The sequence below is a fragment of the Cardiocondyla obscurior genome, linkage group LG22 (assembly GCF_019399895.1).
Source record: "Cardiocondyla obscurior isolate alpha-2009 linkage group LG22, Cobs3.1, whole genome shotgun sequence".
Classification (NCBI taxonomy): domain Eukaryota; kingdom Metazoa; phylum Arthropoda; class Insecta; order Hymenoptera; family Formicidae; genus Cardiocondyla; species Cardiocondyla obscurior.
Window position 1 is genome coordinate 2,674,253 of NC_091885.1, and position 25,432 is coordinate 2,699,684.

The following is a 25,432-nucleotide window of genomic DNA, read 5'->3' on the forward strand; positions in this document are numbered from 1 at the left end:
GCTGAGATAACGGTTGTCGTCTTCACGGCGACACCAGCGAGCACTCTTAATTGAACACTTTCCTAATTATATCCATCTGTAATCATCGCCGCCTAACAATTAGCCGCGCTCGGAATACGAAACGCGCAAAGACAACAGGAACGCTTAGACACCGTCGATATGATCTGTGCCATTACCGACATCGTACAGTTCATATCGTACAACCCCATCGGAATTGAATTCTCATAATGCAGCGATTGCATAAAGTTTTAACGTCCCAGCTTTTCATAAAATGCAAATAGACGAGCAGGAAATCCTTTACGAGGAACTATCGCCGCTTGAATAACCATAAAGCTAAATTACATTGTTTGCGCTACGTTAAAAATTCTGTTCCCTTCCTGGTTAACTCGAGAGTGACGTGAGTCACCGATAATGTAACGTTGAAAGCGTTAGATACAACCGATAATTGCCGGCAAATTAATTTGGCAAATTAAATTGCCGAAATAAAAAAAAAAAAAATTAAAAAACTTAATGTATATGTTTGAAAATTTGGCAGTGAGAAAGATTATCAAAGGGCGAAGGGTTCTTCGTAACGTCGAAGGATTCTCACTCCTTTCCTCCCATCCTGCCCTCCTCCAAAATGCATTCATGGTGAATCATCTTAGGTATTTCATTTGGGTTACAATCTAAGGAGAGTGATAATCATCACATTGGAATGCAACGTAATCCCTTTTTTTTTTTTTTTTTCTTAAACTCTGCTTGCAAAAATTTTTTTTTAATAAAAAAAAACAATCTTTAGAATTTAACATTAAAATTTTGTAATTAAATAAGTGTACTCGTAGCCATAAAAGTTATTTACGTATAATATCGTTGCATTTTTGTCATCGATGTAATGGCTCGAAAATCTTAGGTCTGTTATCAGCGGGATGAAAAATAGTCGCGATATGCATTTTGAAAAATGTTCGGCGTAAATAATACGCCGTGAAAACCTGTTTCTTCTCAGCCAGGTAGGGTTCTATGGGAGATATAATTTCTAGTTTGTGTCGTCCTGGGTAAGGGTGGATCCTAAAAGCGACCCGTGTGATAGCTTCTGACACGAGAGGTATTAAAATCTAAACTTGCTCAGCGAAAGCTATTATCTCGAATACCAAGAGCTTTTTCGTTTCCTTTGCAAGTTAAAATTACGTTAAAATTACGTTACCTAACATTGTCTAATTATAAATAATAACGTGCGCAATTTACCGGCATGAAAATTTTAAAACAATGTGACACTCGCAAAAACGTCTGGAGCCATTAGATGCGCTCAAGTCATAGAGCTATTGTCACATGAATATTCTCAAATCGTGCAACGCTTTACGTCCCGTGCCGAAGCGCGTAGTTTCTGCAGCACGAAAATTGAGCTACGCTGAATTGCTTTTGAATTGCGGTAATTTTGGGCAAAATTGCGCCGGTTGAAAGACGAATCTGGTAGCAACAAAGCGTGCACGTTCTTCCGACCGGTAATTGTTCCCGCGAATCGCGCTCAGTACCCCCTACACCTGAGGCAATTAACTCTCGAGATTGCTAATTAACCCCATGAGAAGATCGGGCGAGGAACTTGCCCGTTTCCACCTACTTCTTCGAGTGGCCTGAAATGCGCGTCGCGACGTGCTATCGCGTCGAGCTCGAAGGCCAGTTTCTTCTTATAATAGATGAAACAGTTGACCTTCCACGATAACAGCGGACAACGTCTTAGAACGATGGACCAGCGTGCGATTACAGTCGCGGCGCTCCTCGCCAATCACGAGCGAAAGCTGAGACTCGTCGCTGTCCGCGTAGCGCCGATCCCGTTACTATGATTAGTCGTATCTTTACATGATTACAAAGAACGTGACAGAGAAAATGATACGACAGCGAATAAAGTCAAAGACTTATATTATTACTCTATACAACAGCAAAGAGAACAAAACGAGTGAACGCGTACTAGACATAAAAATTATACAGCGAACGTCGTCCTCTACTTTCAACTCGCCCATTTCTGAACTGATTGCGTCCCACGCGATAATATTCGTGCGTAATCGAACTTCGTTTAAAATACGTTTGCGAGGTAAGTGATAAGATAAAGGAATTGCGACAAGTTTAATAAATGTACGAGCGAATAAGTATTATGCAAAATTAACACCTCGGCAGTGATTATTGGTGCAACGAATTTCGTTTGCACCGCCGGCTTAATGCATACGTGCGAAGGGAATAACGTTGCGCGTTGAATGGAAAATAATAAGCTCCCTCACGCGTGTAAAATATCAAGACATTTTATCTGTCGGGCACACCCCACTTTTCACTGTTACCGTGGGATCATTTCGAGAAATGATTCTCATCGAACTTTACAAGTGCAAAACTCATCCGGAAAAGTAGTCAAACCTGTTGTTTTTTTTTTATTTTTTTAAAGAAAAATTGTTCTAACGATAAGTATCGCTTCTGAGAGCGCTTACGTCTTTGAAACTCATCAGTACGTAAAAGTGTCAAGGTAGCGAATTATAAAAACAACGGCTCAAAACTTGTCATTGTACGCAACCACTGTTATCGGCCGCGTAATTAATGAGAAAAACGCAAAGGGAGTTGAGCACGTTCCCCGCGAGCATCATCTCTGCTCGCTCATCAAAGACTCTCCGAGAGATTCTTTGTTGAATTACATACGAAAGAATAAATGATTACATTAGGGAAATTATCGTCTTCCGCAATTTCGGTTTGCTTACCTTAAGTGCGCAGAAAATGCAGGACTCTCGCATGCACGCATGTCCGGACAGCTCCCTGAAGCTTCGTCGAAAGATGTCGAGATGCCACAAGACCTGAAAAAATAAAATTGAAAAATCCCATAAGCGTGATTTGTTAAATTATATTTTTCAGGTAGCTTACTTTAAAATTGTTAATATTTTAATATCGCTTCTTTTTTGATTTTTTTTTTTTTTATAATTATTTGTATGTTTTATTGTTACTTATATTAATAACTTCCGTCGTATTGCCAGCTGCTGTGCGACTAAAAATTTCGACATCGGTCTTCAATGAATTTATCCTTTGTATTAGCACGCGGTACCGAATCGAGAAACGCAGCACGTGGGCGTGCGTACACGTAATACAAACAAATGTGTAAATGTGTCGAGGCCCTATATGGCGTCGATCTATGGCCATATACGACAGTAACCCAATGCGAGCGCGTTATTATACGTACTGGGGGAAAGTAAATCACAATTTCCGTGCCCACGTCCTGGCATAGCGGAACATGATTTCCTCTTTTTCTGTGCTACGACGCGAAACAATATTCGACACTATTCTTTTTTTTTTTTTCTTCTTTTTTTTTACAGTAAATTTATATCCTTTTGCAACATTTCTCAGGGTAACATTTTAGTAATCATATAATCTCCCTCAACTAAAATAACAATTAGATAACCATTTAAATGTTCTTTTTTTTTTAATTTACATTTATCATAAAATACCATTTTTCTACTCTACGGAAAATATTTTTAACGTATGTCTGAATATAAAAAGATAGATATAAAAAGATCTTTCATTTTGTTCGACATATTGTCAAGTTATAACATAAACAATTGTACATTACACTTTTTCCTTCGATAAAATCACTGGAACGTTATAATATTATGAAGCACACTTGTCTCGAGATTCTCAACTGTACTTCAATACCTGTTAATTGGTCTGCTACTCAATGCACGAACTAATTAGCGGTAGAAGCCTCGGATGTAACGGTTGTTAATGCTTATTAATCCAACGATTGTTTATCGAGCATATCACGTAACCAATGTTTCTAATTAGTTATAGAGGAATCTCACGTAACTATATTAAAAAAAAAAAAAAAAAAAAACCTTTAAAACGTTCCGCAAAAAAATCTAAAAATAATATATTGCATTAATAATCGTACTAACGTACTGCAAAATTTTTATTCACTTTCCATCGAACAATTAAACGTAATTAGCGTGTAATTAAAATACAAAACTAAATGCGTCGCCATTCTTCGCATAATTTATCGTTCAACCAAGCGTGCTAAGAAAAGATTCAAGTACGATCGCATGAATTGTGTCTGATGAGAATTTCAAAGTGCTCCAAATACCTAGTTACTGCTGCGTGACGATCGTGCGAGATATTTTCTATGATACTCCTATTAAAAAGCTCATACGGGCTACTTCTGCACACTGCGAACGATGTTCCTTCAATATTTGATATCTGTCTTGTCCGCGCTTCGATAATTTTGAAATTAAGCGATAATACGTGCACGAAACATCCGCTTCACCGCGCTCACCGCAGTCGCAAAATATTCAATTTCAAATTGCGTTGAAAACGCCAGATTAATAATGTCAATAAATTAGAACCTTGAAAAATAAAAGAATAAAAAAAAAATTGGTATTGTACTTTAGGCCGTTGCATAAAGTCGCACGGTTCGCGCTGGGTCAAGTTAATTAATAGCAGAAAAGAAAGAAGTCATTGTACATTCCGCGGGATTCTCTTTTACAGCCTGACGAACGCAAAGTGCAAACCGCTACGTTATTGTCGGAAAAGTTGCGTAAATAAATTATCCACCATCATAGAATGGTATAAACAACCACGCCCCACGGATCGACCTCAACGCCTTGCATTTCCTCGCGATGAAAATGCACGGGCTTCTTGCGTTTATCTTGCGATATCTCGAGTTGCAAAATGTTAAGAATTTGGCAATACTCGTTAAACGCGTACCGTAAATCGTAATAATTACAATTTGCCGTAATAATAAATTTATATACAATATTTTCGGCGTGATAATAAAAAAAATTACTCGGCAGACTTCAATATGGCGATTAAAATTAATTCATTATTAAATCGCGTCAGCGACCTGTACCTGTCAATTGTCAACAAACTATATCTATAAACGTGTCTCAATTTAAATAACCAGGACGCTAAAAATGTAACAAAGTGCTGGCTAATTTTCGCGCTTCTTTATCGCAACGCGGAGATAAAACCGTGGATATCGACGCAAGGCGATTTATAACGCCGCGAACGCTTTGAGAATCAACAGGTACTTCGCGCGCGGGGGGAGAGGTGGGATGAATATAACGGTATATACATTATTGCCTGATATCGGGCCGCGACTTTTAACGTCACTAAGTGGTCTCGGGCGACAATGAATCAAGGGCGATAATACGAATAGCGAGTAAAATGCTAGAGGAGAAACCGTGCGACCGAACCTTTGCAATCTGGAAGAGGGCCTGCCTCCGTGGCCTCTGATCTTGCTTCATAGCGGCACCGTCGGTTTTGCTCCAATTTGCGGTCACCGCTGCTTCCTCGTGAAAATCCGTGGTGGAACTTCGCGCGGTATCATCGGCGAACGCGTCCTGGACGAATTGCACCGTACATTGCACCCCGGGCACCGGAATAATGGAGGAAACGTAAGACGCGATGCGGATCTCGAATACTCTCTTAAGCGGGCGTCGATGCAACAATGCCCGAACGGAGCCGGGAGACTTCAACGGCGACGGCAACGCTACGCGGGACTCTTGCGGGCAGGTAAGGAAACCGAGTTGGTCCCGGTGAACGGCGGTCGTGAGCCTCCAGGTACCCACACGCTATAGTGCGATGTATAATGCACTGTAGTAGGATGCTCCGAGCCTCACAGGGGCGCATCTCTCTTCGGCGTAGATCGAAAATCGCGTTAAGTTTATTCGGAAGCGTCGACTTTCGTTTTCCCTTCTTGTATTTTTAATTTTTCCTTTTTTCTTCTTCTTATTTTATTTTATTTTTTTTTTTAAGTTTTAATTAGCGCGACAAAATAAGCAACGCTACAGTCAGACCCTGAAGCTAATTTAGAAAATAACTATCGTTATCAAAGATCGCGGGAATTGAAGCCGAGAAATAAATTTCAACCCTCATCCCTTTGTGTTTTTTAAAATACGTCTAATTATGTGGTCCCAGGTGCATTCCAAATGCGACACATAAATTGACGGCTTGCAGTGTAATTATAATAAATACGCGGTAAAAGACGAAACGAGGGAGAACTGGTAACGGAATAGAAATAAACGGAAGCTTATCGGAAATATATTAACACCCGGCGTAAATTTAGTATAATTCGTTATTACGGATTCTTTTTTTTTTCGGACTTCCAGGACTATGGCGATCCGATCCTAACGCATTTACTATAGTCTACATAAGCCTGACCATTTTTATTATGGAGCGGCAGCGTGGGTGAGAGGCCCGGGGTCAGTCGGCCTATCAAGCTGAAGACGAAGAGAGGGTGAGCGGCTTCAAAGTGGGGGCGCCGAGGCTCGCAGTGGAGGGAAAAGGGAGAGAGCGAATACAAAGTGCCATGGAAGAGGATGGCCATGAGGGAAAAAGCCGAGGGGAGGGACAGAAAAAAAAAAAGAAAAAAAAAAATAGAGTGGGAATGGCGAATGAGACGGATAGAAGAGAGGGAGTCATGGGACTGACAACGTTTTACGTTACGCTACACTGCTACGAGAGATCGTTACGCAATTTGATTCGGGAAAGAATGAACGAGTGATTTGGGAACTCTCTCTTTCCCCCCTCGGTGGATCTCTTAAACCCCCCCGACGTCCGACATATACGATAGACGGTTTTGAATAAATTTAAATTATTTAAAGGCATTTAAAGGGGGAATTTATTACTTTGTTGATTAGATGTGACAAACGTGTACCTTTTTTTTTTAAGTGTTCAATGTATTTTAATGTATTCGAGACGTATTATTTCACAGAGAAGATACGGAAAAGGTGTATTCTTTCATCGTGAAAGTATTTTGAACCCCCCTAATTATCGGGACAATTACGATATATTCGTCCAAAAACGGTCTTTTTAGCTGCAGTGCTGCGAAGGCAGCTGCCAGCAGATGAGTCGCCGTACAATAGCGCGTTGCGGCACGAGAATCTCTTTTTGCAGTATATAACGCGCTTGCATATGGTCATACCTTCGATAGCTATCGATACACGCGTGCGAATTTTTTTTTTTTTTCGAGTGCCTACACAATGGCATGAAAGACAGTTATTACGATACCAGTTATTGCAACAGAGTGCATATAGGCCCACGGTAGCACAATTGTGCCGCGCGCATGGATACCTTAAACTGTCTCGTAGGGAAGTGGCGAACGTGTCGCACAGCATCACGTGCAAAAAAAAAAAATGTACAAAGCTCCTTGTTACGGTGAAATAAGAGTACGAAAAGAAATACCGGTCGGACCCCGTCGTTATTCGCGTTACAGGGTAAGTTAATAATAGTCAACGGCGATTATAATCCAATCACTTAAACCGTTTTATTCGCAAAACCGATAGTATACGGCATCGGTTAATTTACTCGGTACCCACGCAAATACGAGGCATTTGCATGGCGCCGTAGATAGTTATTTGTAATAATACCTGACATACGCGGAGAAAAGAGCCCACGATTGAAAATTTCGTGTGGGCGTGCTTGGTTCTATATACAGCTTGATATTGGTTTACTTTAATCAGCGTAAAACATTTCGCATAAAAAAAAAAACTCGTAAAGAGGCGTCTGAAGATTTCTAGACGCTACTTATAGATTGTGACAATGCGGAACTTTCTTTGAGAAAAGAAAACGGAGCTCAAGGATAGGAGACCGCTGCAGTTCTTAGTAGCGATTTATATTCTTTTTTTCCATGTCGAGGAAAAGTTTCTGCCTGCAGCTTAAGGAAAGATTTGATCAATTTTCATATTTTCAAAATACTGCACCTCGACTTAAAAAAAAAAAGAATTCTGCTACATGTTTTACTGCTGTTACCAATTGTTTTTAAATTTCCGGAAGTTAAAAATAATATCTAAAATTACGGTAAAAGGAAATGACCGAAGAGTGTTAACTGTTAAAACGTTAGCAGCTCGTTATTTGAATGTTCTTAAACCGCCGTTTTGCATTAGTAACGGGCTGCTCCAAACGCATCACATAAGATTCTATTGTTCGAGACGAAGCATGAAACGACTTCGCAGTGGACGTTGATTTCCCACCGGAAAAATGCTCACGTAGGCGTGAAAAGCACGATAAAAAAGCGCCAAGGCGCTTGAAGACCGAGGCCCATTTATCATCGATGACTGATTTTAAATGTCAAACTGAAGAATTTAATTCCTAGATACAATTATGTGATATTTTCATGAAAACTATTTTTTTTTTTTTTAATTCAATCGCAGAGACCTGAGAACCGTCCAGAATCGAACGGATTGGTGTTCGCAAATTTCGTGCACTAGAACGAGAAAACGAGTTTCCCGGAAAAGTTTTCCCAGTGGACAAAAGTGGAGAGCGCAGGTGTAACGAAAATTTTGCCGCGTCCATGACGACTTGAGGGACGTCGCATTGAAGAAGGGGAACTAGCTAAGCCCGATAGATACAAAGAAGACAGGTACAAAGGTATTCGAGCTCAGCGCGAGGGTCGACCGGGACTACCTGCTGCATTTTGAACAGCCTGGAGTCGGTGCGCCGCCTAAATTGTTAAGGGTGGATCAAGCCGAGCCTCAGGTGCGCGCCAACGATCGGGGAAGCGCCAACGATCGTTCCATTCGTATTCAGCGATGTGTGACTTCATAGCTGGAGACCCGCTTTTAATCCCACGTGTAAGGATTATTTACATCCGAGATGATGCCGATGCTGGCAAGAGGCTCCAGTTGCGCCGGGGTATTTAATTTCGAGCGCGCAACGCGAGAGACAGATTAGGGAAGCCTGGTTATCGTCGCGTTACGATAAAAACTCTTAGTCGGCGAGACTTGCCGCGCAAGACGTTGATTATTCGAGCTACGTGCCGCACGTAGTACAACGATTATTAATTAATAAAGCACGGAGGGCTGTTTAAAAGAAAAATAAAATTCCGTCGCTTGACAATTGTAATATTTTAACTACGACTGAGATATTCGTTCGGGCTTCGAATTCGACCGTGTTGAAATTATGAGGATGCGCTACAGGTGAGCTCGAGCCACGGCGAAACGGCAGATAAATGTCAACCTGGGAGCAGATGAGCCACGCATTCTCGATCCTCGTGATCGAATCGCACGGTGAAAGGAAAGGGTTTCTCGCGAAACGCGCCGTGCGCGGAATGCCAGGACGGGATCGCGGCACGGCAGTAGACTGCTCATCTCCCATGATTTATGCAACCTCATTGAAGACGATGCTATATCCCCGTCGAAGATTCGTATTCGTTCCGCCGTTCGTCCGTTTCGCCGCGTCGTTACCACATCAAGTCAAAGAATCGAGATCGTAAAAGGCGAATCCAAAAGTCGAGACAACGATTTGCGAAATTATATTTGGATACGTTAAAGCGCTTGAATTAATTTGAATTAATTATCGAGAGATAATGAAGAGAGGGGAAAAAAAAATAGCCTTCTCTGTTAAAACTCGGAGTAAAAATAGCGTTGCTTTAAGATCAAACATGGCAAGAGTAGATATCTTTCAATATACAAAGAGGGTACCGGCTATTTCGTCGGGAATTTTCTTAGCGCATCATCGCGAGCATATATTGCGGCGCATCGGAAATGAATTTTCTTCATATTAGGATAGCAGCAACGAAAGTGCGTGGCACACCTATGGAAAATATTTATTTGCCTTACATCTCGAAAATTGTGAAAACCGATGGAAACCCCGCAGCCTGCTCCGCTAAATAAGAAGATGCGGGCATCGCGAAATAGATTAGACGATCACGAGCCTTACGAAATACATATGCGAAAGGTTTGCCATAACTGTAGACTCGAGATTGCATAGCTCGTCTGGTTTGGTCGTTTCCGGAAAGTTGTTAGGCAAATGAATGCACGGGGCACTTCCCACAAGAAGGTAACAACCTGAAAAGAAACCGCTAGCATCCGATATGTTCTCCCACCGTAAATAAGATTCGACATATCATTATTCTCCTATAAAGTTATGTTCCTTCGTGCATTTCCGTCTGCGACTCATTCAACTTCCACAAGAAGAATTTTTTTTCTTTTTTTCCCAGAATTAATTTGCAAAATTGTATTAAAGTAGTATTTAAAGCGTCTGAATTAATCACTTTAAGATAACGAAAGAAGAAAATTAATGTCTCTTTCTGCATAAAAATTAAAATAAAAATTATGTTGTTTTATGAGCGAACGTAGCGCGAGTAAATTCTTAGGGTTGAATTTAAAAAATAAAAAAAGAATAAAAATTGGGAAGTAAATGTAAAGAGAGTAGATACATCGATGTCGAATTGTACGAGGATAAGGGGAAAGTGCAATCATTGCACCTGCAGCTCGATTGCTTCCTACAAGGTTTAGTAGGCGAATTCCGGCCGCGACGAGCCCAAGGCAATCGGCATAATTATCACCAAGAAAAAGCAAACTCATTGATTACACCGATAGCCGATAAGTACTCAATCATTACGGTCACGCGCTCTGAAATTTAAATCTAAAAAGACTGAGACCGACGAGATTGAATCTAGCCATGGAATGCGGTCCAATTTAAAACACAAATTACTAAAGTAGCGAGAAAGTCTTAGAAATCATTTACAATTTATATAATAAAAAAGAAAGAAAGAAAGAAAAAAATTAGGCGTATCTTGTTTATTCATTTTCTGGCAGTGTTAAAAAAAATATTCAACCTTTTCCTTGTTCCTTAGCAATTATATAAAATTAGCTAGACGTTTTCAAATAACATTTAAAAAGCTATATGAGTAGGAGTTCCAATTCCAGGTGGTTTTCGAAGATTTTCACGATATCCACTATTGTTTTCCCCTTCTACGTGCGAAGTGCTGGCCCGAGTCTTTCTACTTTCCAAGGTGCTACTCGCACGTGCGCCGTTCACCGCGATAAGAAAAAGAAAACAACGACGAAGAGTACGACGACGACGACGACGACGACGAAGCGCGGAAGGAAAAAAAGAAAGAAAAAAAAAAATTACAAAATGCCACGAAGAGCGGGCAAAGAGAGAGGTGGTACGAGGGCAAAACTGGTTTCTTCTACGCTGTTATGATGGCAAAGCCGTCCACGAGGCGGCATCAACGAGGCGACGTTTATACGCACGTGGCGGGACGATGGAATTAAAGCCAAGAAAGAGAATCATCGTTTGATTTAATACCTCGGCATCGCCGAGACGGTATCGGGAAAATGTCTGAATCGCGAAAGAGCGGAAGCTTGCGCAAAAACGCTTTTGCAATTGCGCGCGCGGCTCACGTGGAATTCCCGGTGAACGTATCCGCTCCAGTATTTGCTCGTCAATCCCGAACATATAAACAAGAGAGAAAAAAAAAAGAAAAGAAAAAAAGCATATCGCGTATGTTAATGTGACATGAATTACGCGCAACTTTTCAGAAATATTGAGTCACTCCGCGACGCCGGTCGGAGATGAGGTTGACCGCTATATTCGAAACGTTTGACCGACTCGGATTGATTTAAAATTACCTCGCGCTGTCTCGAACGATTCGCTTCCTAGGAAAAGCAAGTCATTTCCGCGGTGTCGTCTGCGCGATAGCGCAAAGAAAAGTTAATTATCAGTGGAAGTGGGCTATTTTGCAACGGCGTAAGGAGAACGGAGAGGTTTCGTGCGCCGAATCGACGAAGCTTATACGGCTGACATGCATTTTAACCGCGCGCGAGAGAAGGAACCGCGATCGAGTCTCCGGCGCGAGAGGAGAAAACCCGTTGTTTTCGTATAGCCTGCAGGAGGCCGTACTACCTGGAGGAAAGAAAAAAAAAAAATGGGGAGAGACGGAGAAAGAGGGTCGACGTGCGAGAGGAGGCTCGACGGAGAACCGGTTTTCCAAGAGGCCGAGAAGCGGCGGAGTTGTGTACGAGAGTAGTAAAGGAGGCTAGCGTGGCCTGTTACGAGACAGAGAACCGGTTCCGCAATTCGAACTGGAGTAAAAGTGTATTGTATCGTCGTCGTCGACGTCGACGACGGCTCTACGCCAAATCGTCCCGCGAACTTCCATGTTTACAATCCGGAGCGCGCCGTAGGTGGCCTGCCCGAGAAAAAGATTAAAGCGCGCTATGATTTCCGGATTTAAAAAAAAAAAAAAAAAAATATGCGCCGATCGATGCGAAGCTACAGATACAAACGTATATCTCGCGGATGCACGGGCGAGGGACCGTACGAAATTGGTACCGCTTTATAATTAATAAAATTTGTATTTTAACCGCGCGACGTATTTCTCCGACTCGAAACTCCGTCGACTTTAAGCCGCAGCACGTGCGTGCCTTTTCACCGCCGACCAAGTTTCAAGGCGGGCAAGTTTCCGGAATAGAACCATTATCTTCGTTCGATTTAAAAACGATTATCACCGCGCCTTGCTAAGAAAACCGCTTCCCTCTTATCTGCCGCAGAAGCCAAACAGAGATAAGTCGCTCCGCGCGTGGAAAATAAAATCAACGGCCTAAGCATGAATAATTAATAGTCATAAGCCGCACGAAGTTTCGTTTCAAATTGCGATAAGTATTAAGTTTAATCGAGTTTTCCTCCGCTTCACTATCCGACTCTACGCTCTCCTCTTTCACAGTAGAAATCAGATATTCTATTGTTCGATTGTTCGCGTTCGTTGTCCATCGGATCGATCGATCGGAGGCGTACCCGCGGCTGATTTTGCATGACAAAACACCGACGTTAACAAACGTACATTATTAAATAAAATAATATCCACAGGGATGAAGGCAATTTGCCAGATAAATTAATGAAATTAAATAATTCTTTTACTAAATTGCAGAAATAATAATCTTGCATCCAAGCGTTATAAAAAATCCATTACTGCACGCCGTATCGTAAGGATGAATTGCAAAAGGTACGAACACCTCCAACCCATTAGGATGACCTTTACCACCGCTTCTGCTCCACGTCAAAAAAAAAGAAAAAGGGAAAAAAGAAAAAGCACCCAAGGACAAAGGAGGCGCGGGAAAGGTTCCTATTGGTGCACAGTTCCCGCGAATTTATACCAAGGGTGATTTTAACGCCGGCCATCGCGGCGAGAAGATAATCTGATGGATCCCGCCATGCCGCGCAAGATGTTATTACCATCCGTTTACTCTTAAAAATTAAAATTTCCCACCGTCGCTGAGAAACGCGTACGTTTCATTTTGAATACGTTATACCGGGGCACGGAGCTCCGAGAGTTTCATTTTACAATTGCAAGTATCGCTGCTTAAGGGAAAAAAAATGTTTGATATATCTTCCGCGCGATCGCAATTATTTTACATTATCCGGAGGTATATGCTTTTAATTTTCTAAAGACGCCGAGGCGCGAGATAAAATCGTCCCGTCGTTTGCATAAGATTTGGGACACGGAATACGTATATTCGAAGGAAGCTCTCTCCTGGATAGTAAGCGTAGCGAGCGGCCCGAGCGGTTCTTTGTTCCTCTCCGTGGACCGAGGTCAAACGAAACCGTGAGCGAGAGTGGTCCACGGTCGCAGCTTCGCAAAACCAGTTTAAGTTAAAAAGATCTGCTCGGCGGCGCCACCGTACGATAAGTCGTAAGGCGCGCGGGGACCGCGTTCTCCAGGGCGGCAGGATGTTGACCTCCCCGCCGCCATCTTGGATCACGGTATACGTGATCGTAGTACTACTCACAGCTGGTACCCCAATATTACTCATGCACGACGTATACGAACGTAAAAGCACGTGCGCGTCTCAATACCGAGTCACGTATCGCAAGAGCTTGTTTTTATTGAGATTATATCTATGTATATGTACACATAAGCTGCAATATATGTATACATGTAACCTATGCGCATCTAAATTTTATACGTGTAAATTCGCGTCGCTGACAAACGTCGGCATTTCTTTCTTCGATAAGAGAAATTTAATTCTTTTTTCTTTTTTTCTCCGATCACGACGAGGCAACAAAATTACGAGAAGGAAATCTAAAACGTTAACTATAGACGCGCGTAACCGAACGTTTCTTCGATTTAGTGTAATAATAGACGGAGAGAAAGAGAGAATAATATAGCTGGAATTTGTTGCATTTTCAAAATTCCTGCTATTGAGAAAAGATAAGCTGTACTAGAGCAAATAAATAGTATACGCGGTTGCCCGAGTTGCAGCGATTTGCGATTATCACGCATTGCTACACGTACGAGGTGTGGCTACGCATGCCTCTACGTTGTATCACCGGTATTCACTTATCGATATTAAGATTCCCTCCTCTGAGCTACTTACTAATACAGAATATACCTGATGGCATCAGCTATAAAACCTTCAAACGCGTACACCTGTCGACGCGCCGCCGGGCATTTAAATCAAATCACTGAGTTCTAGATTTCTCAAATCAGACAATTTATTTTCCCCACTTCAGGCTATTTTAAATATTAAAAAAAAAAATATACCTTCAAAGATCCTAATGACAAGATGTCTCCGTCCGCTTACCGTTAAGTAAATTAATTAATTTATTCTAAAATGAGATGTTATACTCTTTTAATCTTTTAAAAATTTCTGCCAATAATAATAGGTATTGTAAAAGTGGATCAACGTTTTTGGAACGACGAAATTAAAGCCTAATAAAATTATTATTGAAACATTTTGTAAATATATAATCGTTAATAAATGTCCTGAAGCTCTTTTCTTCCTGTGTTAATTCGCAAGAGCCGCGGTGAATACATTTCGATCGGTCATAACAATTTTCTACAGATCATTACCCGCAGAAACTGGGAATCTGGCATCGTATTTCTCACGGCGTATCGCATTTAACTCCGTCGGAACAAAGCTGAATCAGACGTTTCCATGGTGAGCTTATATCAGATGGAGACGACTAAATGTACTGTTTAATTTATTTTAATAATCAATTTTTGTTGCTAATCAAAGTCCTAATATATGTATAAATATAAGAACCGCTTTCAGTGTATAATTCCCATTAGCATATTCACATACACTGCCATCTCTTACATATTCATACAACATACGGTTCTTCATCCGTTAAATCGCGAGAAAGATTTATTTGCCAAAAGACTCGAGGTTCAATTTTAAATTTAGATTTGCACCTTCAAAAATAGTATTTTCTCAAGAAATTTTTTCAAGGAGTAAAACAAAAATCGAGAGAAGCGACCTGAAGGAATCCAATGACCCGGATCGAAACGCAATAAATAACGTGGGGAAATTTCGGCGTTCGAAAAAAATAAAAAAAAAAAAATAAGGGAAACAATAGGCATCGACGCGAAACCGTTTTTTATCTGATGCGAGCATTTGCACAGACACGAGAAAATTATCTTGACCTCTGCGGGTGAACGTCGGCCATGTGAACCTACGAAGTAGAAGCTGCTGTTCCGGTGACGGCTTCCGGTTTAACCCGACCTCCACACTCTCCCTGCCCCTTTCGACTTAGTTTCCCATTCAACCACCATCTTTCCTATCTCGTGGGCATTTTACTATACCATTGCCTACCACGTGGTCACGGTGGCTGAGCCACGTGGGACCTGACTTTTCAAGTCTGCCTTAATAATATCGGGGTCTCCGGCGTGTACACCGATTGGCCCTGATACCCAGACGATATAAAGTATGATGTACTCTCGTGTAATCGTAATACCCCGTTGAATACTTTAATTGTTTTCTTTCCTTTGACGCAACATACTGTGCTACGCGCTGCTTAATCATTCGGCTACGAAAAAGATTACGCGCCGATAACTCAATTTTTTTTTAATTGAAGCAACGTATTTTTAATTATAACGACGCGGTGCCGGCTAGATTTGAACACGAAAAAGGTTTATCAAAATTTGATAAATAATTACGATTAGAAAGTCACCCGAGATTTAATTCTTTTTTCCCCTCTACAAAATTAATGTTTATTTTACATTTTCATTGAATTATTCATAATAAAAAAAAACGTCCGCGGCGCTGCATTGACTACTTTTTTTTTTACTCATTTTACCGCGTCTTCTTCCGTTCGTTTCTCACTTTTGCATTCTCCTCGTTTACCTTGTCGCGCAAGGAAATCTCCCTTCTAGCCTCAATTAAAAACGAGGTTACATATCCCGTTTACGAGCTATCATCTAATTTTCTTTAATCAGAAAGTGTAAATTATTTATAGGTAATATCACTTACGAGATTACATAAGACTTTCATTTTTCTATTGTAATATAATTTTCAGTCTCTCGCGAATCAGTAATACGAGTCTATTAATAATAAAGATATGTATTGGAAAAAAAAAAAAAAAAGAATAATTTCTTTCATCCCAACGTCTTATTAAATTAAATTGTATAATGCTCGAAAATAATTATACAAAGTAGGTGAAAAACCACAGATTATAGTGTTGCCGCAATGAGTCATTGCTGAATCGAAGGAAGTAATTCTCAGGGATCGGGCTAAAGACTCTCCAGAGCAGACTTGTTCGAGACGATTACTCCCACGTGAGGCAGCTACCGTGTCCACAGTACTAGCTTAATTCCTGACGTTGATTAATTGATAACAGCGTATCTCCTGTCTCGCTTGCGGATAATAGCGTAACGTATCCTCGCAAATAGAGTGCGCGCGGTAAATCTTTCAATAAATCTTTCAATCGTTGTCCCGTCGCGGAACAAGCAACGAAATTTTTATTTAAATACATCAAGCTGATTACAACCGATACAGCTTTCTCCGGGATTATTGCGTAACGCGGCGCTATTTTTAACGCGACGATAACCGATGTGGGCGATTTGATTTCTCGTTGTCGATAGCGCGTTAACGTCAAAGCGCATAAAAATGATGATAATTCAGCTCGAGCCTTGTTAGCGACGATATTATCACGGTGCATCATCGCGTTACATTACCTTACCAAATCGTCAGTAATAGAGAAACGACGGCGCGTTGCGTCGAGTCGTGACCGTGAGAGCAACGAAATTACGACGATGATGATTACCTGTCCGCCGCTAATTCAAGCACTAACGATTCTCAGCATGAGGATTCCCACGAGAGTGTCTCGTATGAACGCGTGTTTACCTGCCCACGAGCCCTCGCCGGGTGTAGACTACGTACAAAACTAGCTCCTGTACTTGCCGCCGTTGGGCACTTCCTCCTCCACGTTTTAATGCGCATCTCCTTCGTGCGGACGAATTAATGCCCCAACGTGGTATATTCTCGTTTTTAATTAAGTATCATATCGCGGCCGTGTATTATGTCACGATAACGCATCGCGGACGTTAGATAGAGAAGCAAAACTTGAGCAGTTAGTCGAACGTAACTTCGTCAGCGGCTGTAACATTTCTTTCGAACAGCTAAAACGATTCGAAATGGATAATTTACTTCGATACGTAAGAGAACAAAAAAATAAAAAAGAAATTAATTTATATTAAGTGCAATTTTGATCTCGTTTTTATCTCTTTCGAACCGTCTACTCTCGGAGATCATCCAGATTTAAGTGGCCTGCGCGCGTTTTGCGAAGAGACAAAGGTTGCAATCCGGTGCGATGGAAGAACCCGGAGGAAGCAGCCTTGAACATTTAGTTTAGCCACAAAGAAGCTGGTGGGCACTTTGCGCGCATTAACTGCATATTTTACGATGCTATGAGCAGCGTCTTCCGTAGGGTTTCTTCGAAAACGGGCCCCTCACCTTCGTACCCCATCGTGGCGAATTACTCGCGCGAAATGGCCGGCACGAGCTCCGGGATAAGAAGATCTTTCCGAATCATTATCATTACTACGTTACGTTCCACTGGAGGAAAACATAGAAAGGACAACAGTGATTTTCTTAGCGCTCAACATTCCTAGCGTTCTCCGGAGATGTTGTCTTTTTCCAATGGATGCTTATTTATAATTGCCGTGCGGAGCGTCAAAGAGCCATTATCATTCGCGGATAATGATATGTACCTCGTTCTACGGTTGCGCAACCGCGTCGACTATTTTCAACCCTCCCGTTTTCTTTTCTAGTTCGTACGAATTTAATTATAATTCAATGAAACTGTCGGATGTAATAATTATTATTCAGCGAAGATTACGCGGACTTTTGTAAATATCCTAAGTATCCCTCTTTGCTACGTAGCGTAAGCGCGATATTCTTATTGGCGGGACTAAACGCAGAACAGTTTCAACGATAAACGACAGCGATTTCATCACAGTAATCCATTACGAGTCGGGGAAATGATGGTGCGCAGGATGCACGTCCAATGCACGTTACGAAATTCCAGGCGAATGGAGAAATTGCTTAATCGTTCGTTCTACCGGGAGGGGAAAAATGATGATCAATGGAAAATAGAGGGAAATGTCTTCCATTTGCGTGCCTGGCCGTCGATGCCGCAGAAACGTAGGAATGCATCGAACGGCCGCGCGCAACTAGAAGAACCGCAAGAACGGACAGCAGAGCGCCTATCAGCGGTAGTTAACCGTCGTGCCGGTTGCACTCCTGCTTTTTTTCTTTCCTCCCCCTTTTTTTTTTTCACCTTGTTCCCGCAACGCTACCGTACTTCAATACGCGACCGCGCCCACAATACTCTCGTTTAAAATTCCGTGTAAACGAACCGCGGGGACGTTGTCGGTTTACTGTTAGAGAACCGATAACAGTTCTTCGGCGGGTAAATTTTTTTTCCCCCCTCGTGAAAAAGAGCGGAAAAAAAAGGAAAATTTACCGCTCGCTTCCGGTACTTGTGTCGGCTCGAGGCGGACTTCCGATCTATTGACGATACCGCCTGAGCGCGGGCCGGCGTACCCTTTAAGGACATCGAAATCATGAGTCACGTCACGCGCGTATTATCGCGGGCTCCTTCGAAACGACCACTCATGGAAACGCGGTGATCGAGATCGAGACGATGTAGGAGTGCGCGGTGATGTCATTGATAGCGCCGAAGGTAGAAAGTAATGCGTTACGCTAGAGTGAACTTCTCGTGTTCGCTTGTATTTGAATCGCGAGCGCGTAAACGTCGAGCGGTTACCCAGATCGGCATTAATTAAAATAATCCATACGCGAGATTCATTTCCCAGAACTTGAGATGAGCGAGAACGGTTCTGGTCCACTAGAACCCTTCGTGTACGCGAGCGCACGAACGCCGAGCGTTGTCGAAGCATCGAGAGGCGTTAGATTTCACAGGCTGATCCACGTTAAAGAAGTTACCCGAGTATGAAGATTCGGAGCTCGGATATGTCCCGGCAGAAGACGGCCCGAATTAACCAAGTAGACCGAAGTCGTGAGTTACGACGTGAGAAATGCGTCGGAACCGTTTCCAATTGGAGTATCTCCTATATTTTTCCTCGACAATTTTTAAAGGCTCACAATGATCGGAACTACCGCGGGAACTACAGTGGCTCTACATATTATATTACTCACTACTTTGCTCTCGTTATCTTTTTACGATCGAATTGAAAAGGAAGCGTAATTGATTTCGTGGAAATTGAAATAAAAAGAAGGGGAAAAAAAAGAAAAGAAGAAAAAGAAAAAAAAGAAAAAAAATTAACAGCCGACTTATTCGCGCTTCCTGCAGCTAAGGTGCCAATTTCCATATGCTATCTGGCGAACACGATAATGTGTCGTGGAGTGCGGGCTTCGTGAGCGAAAATAAAAGTCATGCGTGCGCCAACGCGCGTAGGTGGCCAAGATACCCTTGCACGTGCGTAAACGCGCGTGTGGGAGTGAGCCCAACACGTACGCATGCACGTGCGAACTTACGATCGAACGCACGCGTTTCTCAGTCTCGCATCGCGGACTTTTCCCACACATGATTCTTAGACGGCGGCTCCCTTTTCTGCTCCCCCTTCTAGGCTAACTTTACCTCGTCTTTAATCCCTACTATCACCCTGCCTCGTACTCGCTTCTTCATTTCTTCCTCTCATTATTTCTTTTCGTCTTCCTCGAGCGAGCGTTGTGTAACCGTGGTTTACCATAAGCGCGGTGCAGTACGACCCCGTGGTTTCGCGACAGGGAACTATCGTCTGGAGATTAGCCCCGTACCGATAACGTAATCTCGTAATGTACAAAGCGGTTTAATAAACGACGAAGAGAAAACTTGCGAGCCCGTTTCACGCCGTATAACATCGTCGGGGAAACATTTTTCTTAAAAATATTTTACAAACGTCATTTCGTTTATTCTGCAAGCGATAGGTGTCGGGATTTAAGCTTCGCCGGCGTTCAGTTCGTGCATACGTTATTGCGCCAGCAAACCACGTGTAATAGCGAATACCGAACAGCCATATAACGCGCCGCGTAATCGACCATTAGATCCGTCTGGCGCGACATCGGCTACGACGGGGTGAAGTTAATAAGCCGTGGCAAAGCGAATCAAGTCCGTAGGATGCGCGAGGATAACGACACGGTTTCTTGATCACGAAATCAATGCCGGGCGACGAGCGGCAACGTACTCCGCCTTCGTTTCGCGAAAAGAAAGCGAAAGAGGCGGTTGTGCCCCTTGCCGCCTGCGGACGAGTTTCCGGTTCCTTCCTTCCTGCATTGGGCAGATATCACCTGGCGATGAGTCAGAGAAGTCGCTTCCCAGACACCTGCTGTTCGGAATCGCGTAGCAGGTTCCATCCGCCATTAGCCACGCGTGTGCTCTCGCGCGAGGGGCCGAAAGGGGACTATTCCTGACTTGTGTGCGCCTTCGGCGCACAAACGTGCAAGCTTACACACCGCGTCTTACTCCATTGTCACCGAAACGAGTCCCGGATTCATGGGCCAGCGACTTGTGACATCACGGGACCTTCGGGCACTCCCGTTTCTTCGTTTCTTACGACGCTTTGCAGGCGCAATTAAGTTTAATTTCTTTTTACTACAAAAAGAGGAGCTGACCGCAAAGGCGAACGATATTTTGCGAGGATCGTCGGCGTCGTTCGCACCGGTATCGATCAAGATAGAGAGGAAAGAAAGGAGGCCGGCGAAGATAAAACGAGAATTTGTCAAACGTAGGGCGATCGATGAAAATAATCATGGGTCGCGAAAATTACTGTTGATCTGCCGATTAGGTAATTTTCCTAGATTGACACGAGACGGTGCGAAGTATCGTGCGAGCCGCGAAACATCTGCGCCCCGAAACCGAGGCTGGCACGCGTCGGTGTCTTATATCTGCGCTCTGTCAATTACAAGGCTTGAAAGCGAAATCCTGAGGGAAGATCGGGGGTCAGGTGTACATCGATCTTGTACCGGCAGCTGGGAGATACGACTTTTTTTTCATCCCGGATAACAGCATCGTTTTTACCTCAAAGACGACGCGCCTCCTCAAATAGTACTTTGCGATCAATCATCGCGCCACTCGCAACGATATCGTAGAAGCGACCCTGCACGGTTAGCGAAATTACTTTACCGGTGACGTTTTTATGTTAAAACTTGAGACAACAACGAACGTCGTAATAACGTTGCGTCCCTCATAACGGATTATAACGAAGACATCGAACGGTCAGATACGGAAATTGCGTACAGTAGAAGCGCCGTATAGCTAAAATGGAAAAACCAGGGCACCCGAGTGCGGAAATCGTGTAGAACAGAAGCGTTACTCGGCTGGCGACACCAAAGAGACAAATAGTAAAGGAGAAAGCCGCATTTTTCGCTACACACCATGGGAACAATTGTCGCTGGCGGTGTAAAATGCATTAAATGTGTGCGTACGAAAGGCATCACGGACTGCTTTCTATGTTTTTTACGCTGCCGCTGAGAATGGGAAACTTACGCCCGACCGGATAAGGGCTGATTAACGCGATGATGTGCTTACGCATTATGAGTTAAGTGAGCTCGTTTCACGTCTGACTGAACGCGCGAGGAGAGGAGGTGTCGATAAAACGGGCGCGTTAGATTCCATTTTCTTGCGATTATTGTCGACGGTGAGAATGAAGCCTATACGCCTCTTTGCGAGTGCAACCGCGAGAGAAACCTTGAACCTCAACGTCGTTGGCGTGGGTGCAGAGACCACGAAGGCACGCGAGGACGATGGCACAAGATCGCCCGGAAAGAGAAACAGCGGAAGAAAAAAGAAAAAGAAAAAAAAAAAAAAAGAAAAGAAACTCTGCATTAATTTTCATGGCGCGTAATAAATCGTGGTCACAAACGTTGAAATTAGAGAAATATAATATAACGCAGTTTATTTTATTATATATGCTAAAACAGATGGCTCTAATCGATTCATCCGCACGAGCGAGTGCCACCCCAAGTGCATGAATAGCCTAATTGCTTCCGGAAGTTTCGACCGGATCGACGAGTTGTTTCGTGACAGGTGTTACGAAAATAATAACGAGTTTCGTGTACTATAATAATAATATTACACGCATATAGCGTACGATTACCATTAACTCTCAGCGAATTATATTGCGTACGCATATTTGGAACTTGCATGTTTTCTCGAGAGATATAAGTATGTAATTTAACATTAATAAGTAAACCGCGCGAGTCCGACAGGGAGCCATTTTCGATTAAACTGGTGATCTTTTTGGTAGGCATGCAGATAATAATGAACATAAATCACACGAGAATGTAAAACAGTGTGCCAGTGTTAGCGCTTGGACATTGTGGCACCGTTATGTACCGGTAATCTAAGTAAACAGCTAGGAAGAACCACTCATAACGATTAATTCCCTCCGTAATACATGTATAATGATAAGACAACATTTATCCACGTACCAAATTAATATTAAGAAAAAAAGAAAAGGAAAAAAAATTAAATTATATTTTATTTACAATTAAAAAAAAAAGTAAAAATTAAAATTAAAATACAAATTCAGCGATATTCAGAAACATGGTAGTCGGTAGGAACTTGACTCCCCGAAGCTCTTTGCGCTCCTACGCCGTACTCGCAACCTGCAATTTGCTTCTGGTAATCGTCAATGCTTTATGCGCGTTCCCTATCCACGAACCAACCGATCGTGATCATCCAACGATGAAGAGCTTCCCCTTTCTTTTAAGAGGTCGACGATTTTTACGAACCTCCACCGCAAAACGCTGAGCGTCTCTAAACGCGCAATGGAAACGGTTCAGAAAATCTACCTAAAGAAGCGTGAAGTCCAAAAGCGCGGCTTCTCTCTCTCGGGATTTCGAAACCGGTGGCCTGGTGTCCCTAACTGAAGGAAGTAGCGCGACTGCGTAAAAAATACGGTAAATGCCAAAATTGCCATTAAAAACCGACGGGTTTACGGCGCGGAGAGACACGCCGGTACACCCGCGAGAGAGTTAAAAGCAGTCTCACGATCCGGTTGAAAAACAAGTCCCCCGCGTGTCTGGTCCCCGCCACTTTACCGCTCATGAATATTTACGCGCGTTTCAAAGACCTCTTAGGACAACGAGCTTGAAGATTCGGCGATGGATTATGTTCACAAATCGCGGACGACGAGATTCGTAAAAGTCTTCGGAGAAGCTGGCAAACGAGAATCGATGCGCGACGTCTCTCGAATACTAAAACCACGAGCTCCTTAACGCTTCCATTTGGATGCATATATGTACACGCCGGGATTATTACACCAATTACTTTCGTGCCTTCGAACGTGAGATAATTTTTACGGTAATTTTCTTAAGCAGACTATTCTGAAAACTTTATAATATAAGTACCGAACATTGTCGCAGCTGAGCTGCGTTACTCGACGTTATTTTAATTAGTGCTCCGCGAATTTCTAATTTAATTTGTTATAATTAAAAGTGTTTGTAATTTATTTGATTATGACTTTACGTACAGCGGATTCGTTTGCGCCTACTCGCGCCGAGAAAGTCGAACAGCACGATCGCTCAGCTGGTTGCATATGCTTAAGGCGCCCGTTCACCTTTCAAAAACGCGTACGACAGTGTGGAGTTTCCACGTTACGTTAGCGTGTACTGGTGTGCATATATGTACGTGTATCTCTTTTCTTTTTTTTTTTTTTACACATTCCGCGCCACGTATACTACCGATGATACACGTTAAACTTTCCATTCAGGCCGCGTGTAACGGCGGTAATGCACCCTGACCTGCTTATTTGATGCACTCAAAACGTGTACGTTATAATAACTTTCAGACCGAAAATGCGTCAGTATTAAAAAAAAAAAATTCGAATAAAAAGTAGCGCTAAAACTACCTGGCACGGAACTCGTTAATTAAATTATACATGCCTTTTCCTGCGGAATATCATTTTCCTCTCGCACGAATAAAATAAGATGCGAAATTCGCTAATCACGGCTCGAGGATATGAACTATCAAACAGTAATATCACTTACCTGCACGGCGCTGTTGAGGAAGCAATTGTTCTGCCCGGGTCCATTGAGTAAGCCCTTCGTGGTGGTGAAGCTGCCGTTGTGCTGCTGATGCGGTGATTTTTGACAACCCTGCACCTGTCCTTCCGTCTGATGGCATTGTGCAGATTGCAAGTAACCGCCGAAATCCACCGTGTCCTGGGATGCAGCCTGCTGCTGCAATCCCATTGTAGATGCCATGCTCAACGAGTCAGGATAGAATCATCTGTAACGTTAAAAAAAATTTTTCGTTCAATAAAAAGAAAAGGAAAAAAAAGAACTTTTTTTCTAACGTGAAAAATAATATATACGCTAAGTACCGTTACCATAATGGAATTCGACTTGGAAGAGTTAATAAGGCAGAAATAGGTACGTAAAAATTATACCCGAGACTAATAATAATTAAATATTTCGTTATTAAAATTATTTTTAACGTTGCACGCTGGGTTTTTATTGAGTTGCGGTACCGTGCGCTCAAAAGGAAGACTTTATTAGGCTTCAGGCCGGGGCAACAAACGCAAATCGCGAACGCAAGTCATAGCATTCGCGGGAACGCATAAGACCAAGTTAACGAGGAAGCTACCAAGTATAATTACAGAGGCGGATCGGAAAAGTCAGTTTACGAGTGTACGGAAATGCAGCGGAAGATTTTTTTTTACGCGAATGTCCCTCTAGAGCAACCGATTGCTGCTCGCACGCTCGCTAATTTCAATTTCAATTTTCTTAATTAAAAAAAAAACTCAAATAAAACTGTCCTTCAATTTTTTTTTTTTTTTGTGCGAAAAGTGAAGATTCCAATAATCGACTCGTGAACGAAGGTGGGGAACTCACCTCGAGTGTCGTCCTCAAAGTGGCAAAATCATAAAGAGCCATATGTAAAGATGAAAAAAGAAACAAAAGGGGAGAAAAAGCACCGCCTTGCTAAATGCTATTACGACCAAGTGGACGACGGTTAATTTCGAGGACCCGAGAAAAGTGGTCGGAGCAAACGTGCTTGAGAGCAGGCCTGGCGCCAGTCGTCTTGTCTTGGCTTACAGGCTTCGGATACAATACTCCAGTCACATTCTTCCACAGACGTCCAAGTCCCGCTCGGTGTTGCACTCATTACGAAGTCGACGAAGAAAACCAGACGTGCTTGGCTACGTCTACGTTGTCAAACTCAAAAACACGACTGCGGCGATAGTTACCGCAATACTTTCAGTAATAACATGCAGATATTGTTAAATTCTTAGTAGCGAGAACTTTTATTTTTACGAGCGCAGTTACTCGAGTGACGTAATTTTTGTTATCGGCGGAAGTAACTTGACACCTGAGTAATCTGTTTAATTCGGGCTCGTAATTGAATAGGATAAAAAATAATTTTCGCTAAATGTGCCCGTCGATACGAAACCGAGAAACACCGAGGTACAAATTATGAGATT

At 42.6% G+C, this 25,432-nt stretch overlaps 1 protein-coding gene across 1 annotated transcript in view; it reads right to left on the reverse strand.

Moving 5' to 3' along the window:
- Ec (ubiquitin specific peptidase echinus) overlaps positions 1-25,432 on the reverse strand; it is a 54,823-nt gene that overhangs the window by 13,700 nt on the left and 15,691 nt on the right. The window contains exons 3-4 of the mRNA XM_070671069.1: positions 23,997-24,237; positions 2,715-2,807 (exon numbers count right to left, since the gene is read on the reverse strand). Coding sequence (XP_070527170.1) covers positions 2,715-2,807; positions 23,997-24,212 — 309 coding nt within the window. The 5' untranslated portion in view covers positions 24,213-24,237. The remainder of the gene's footprint in view (positions 1-2,714; positions 2,808-23,996; positions 24,238-25,432) is intronic.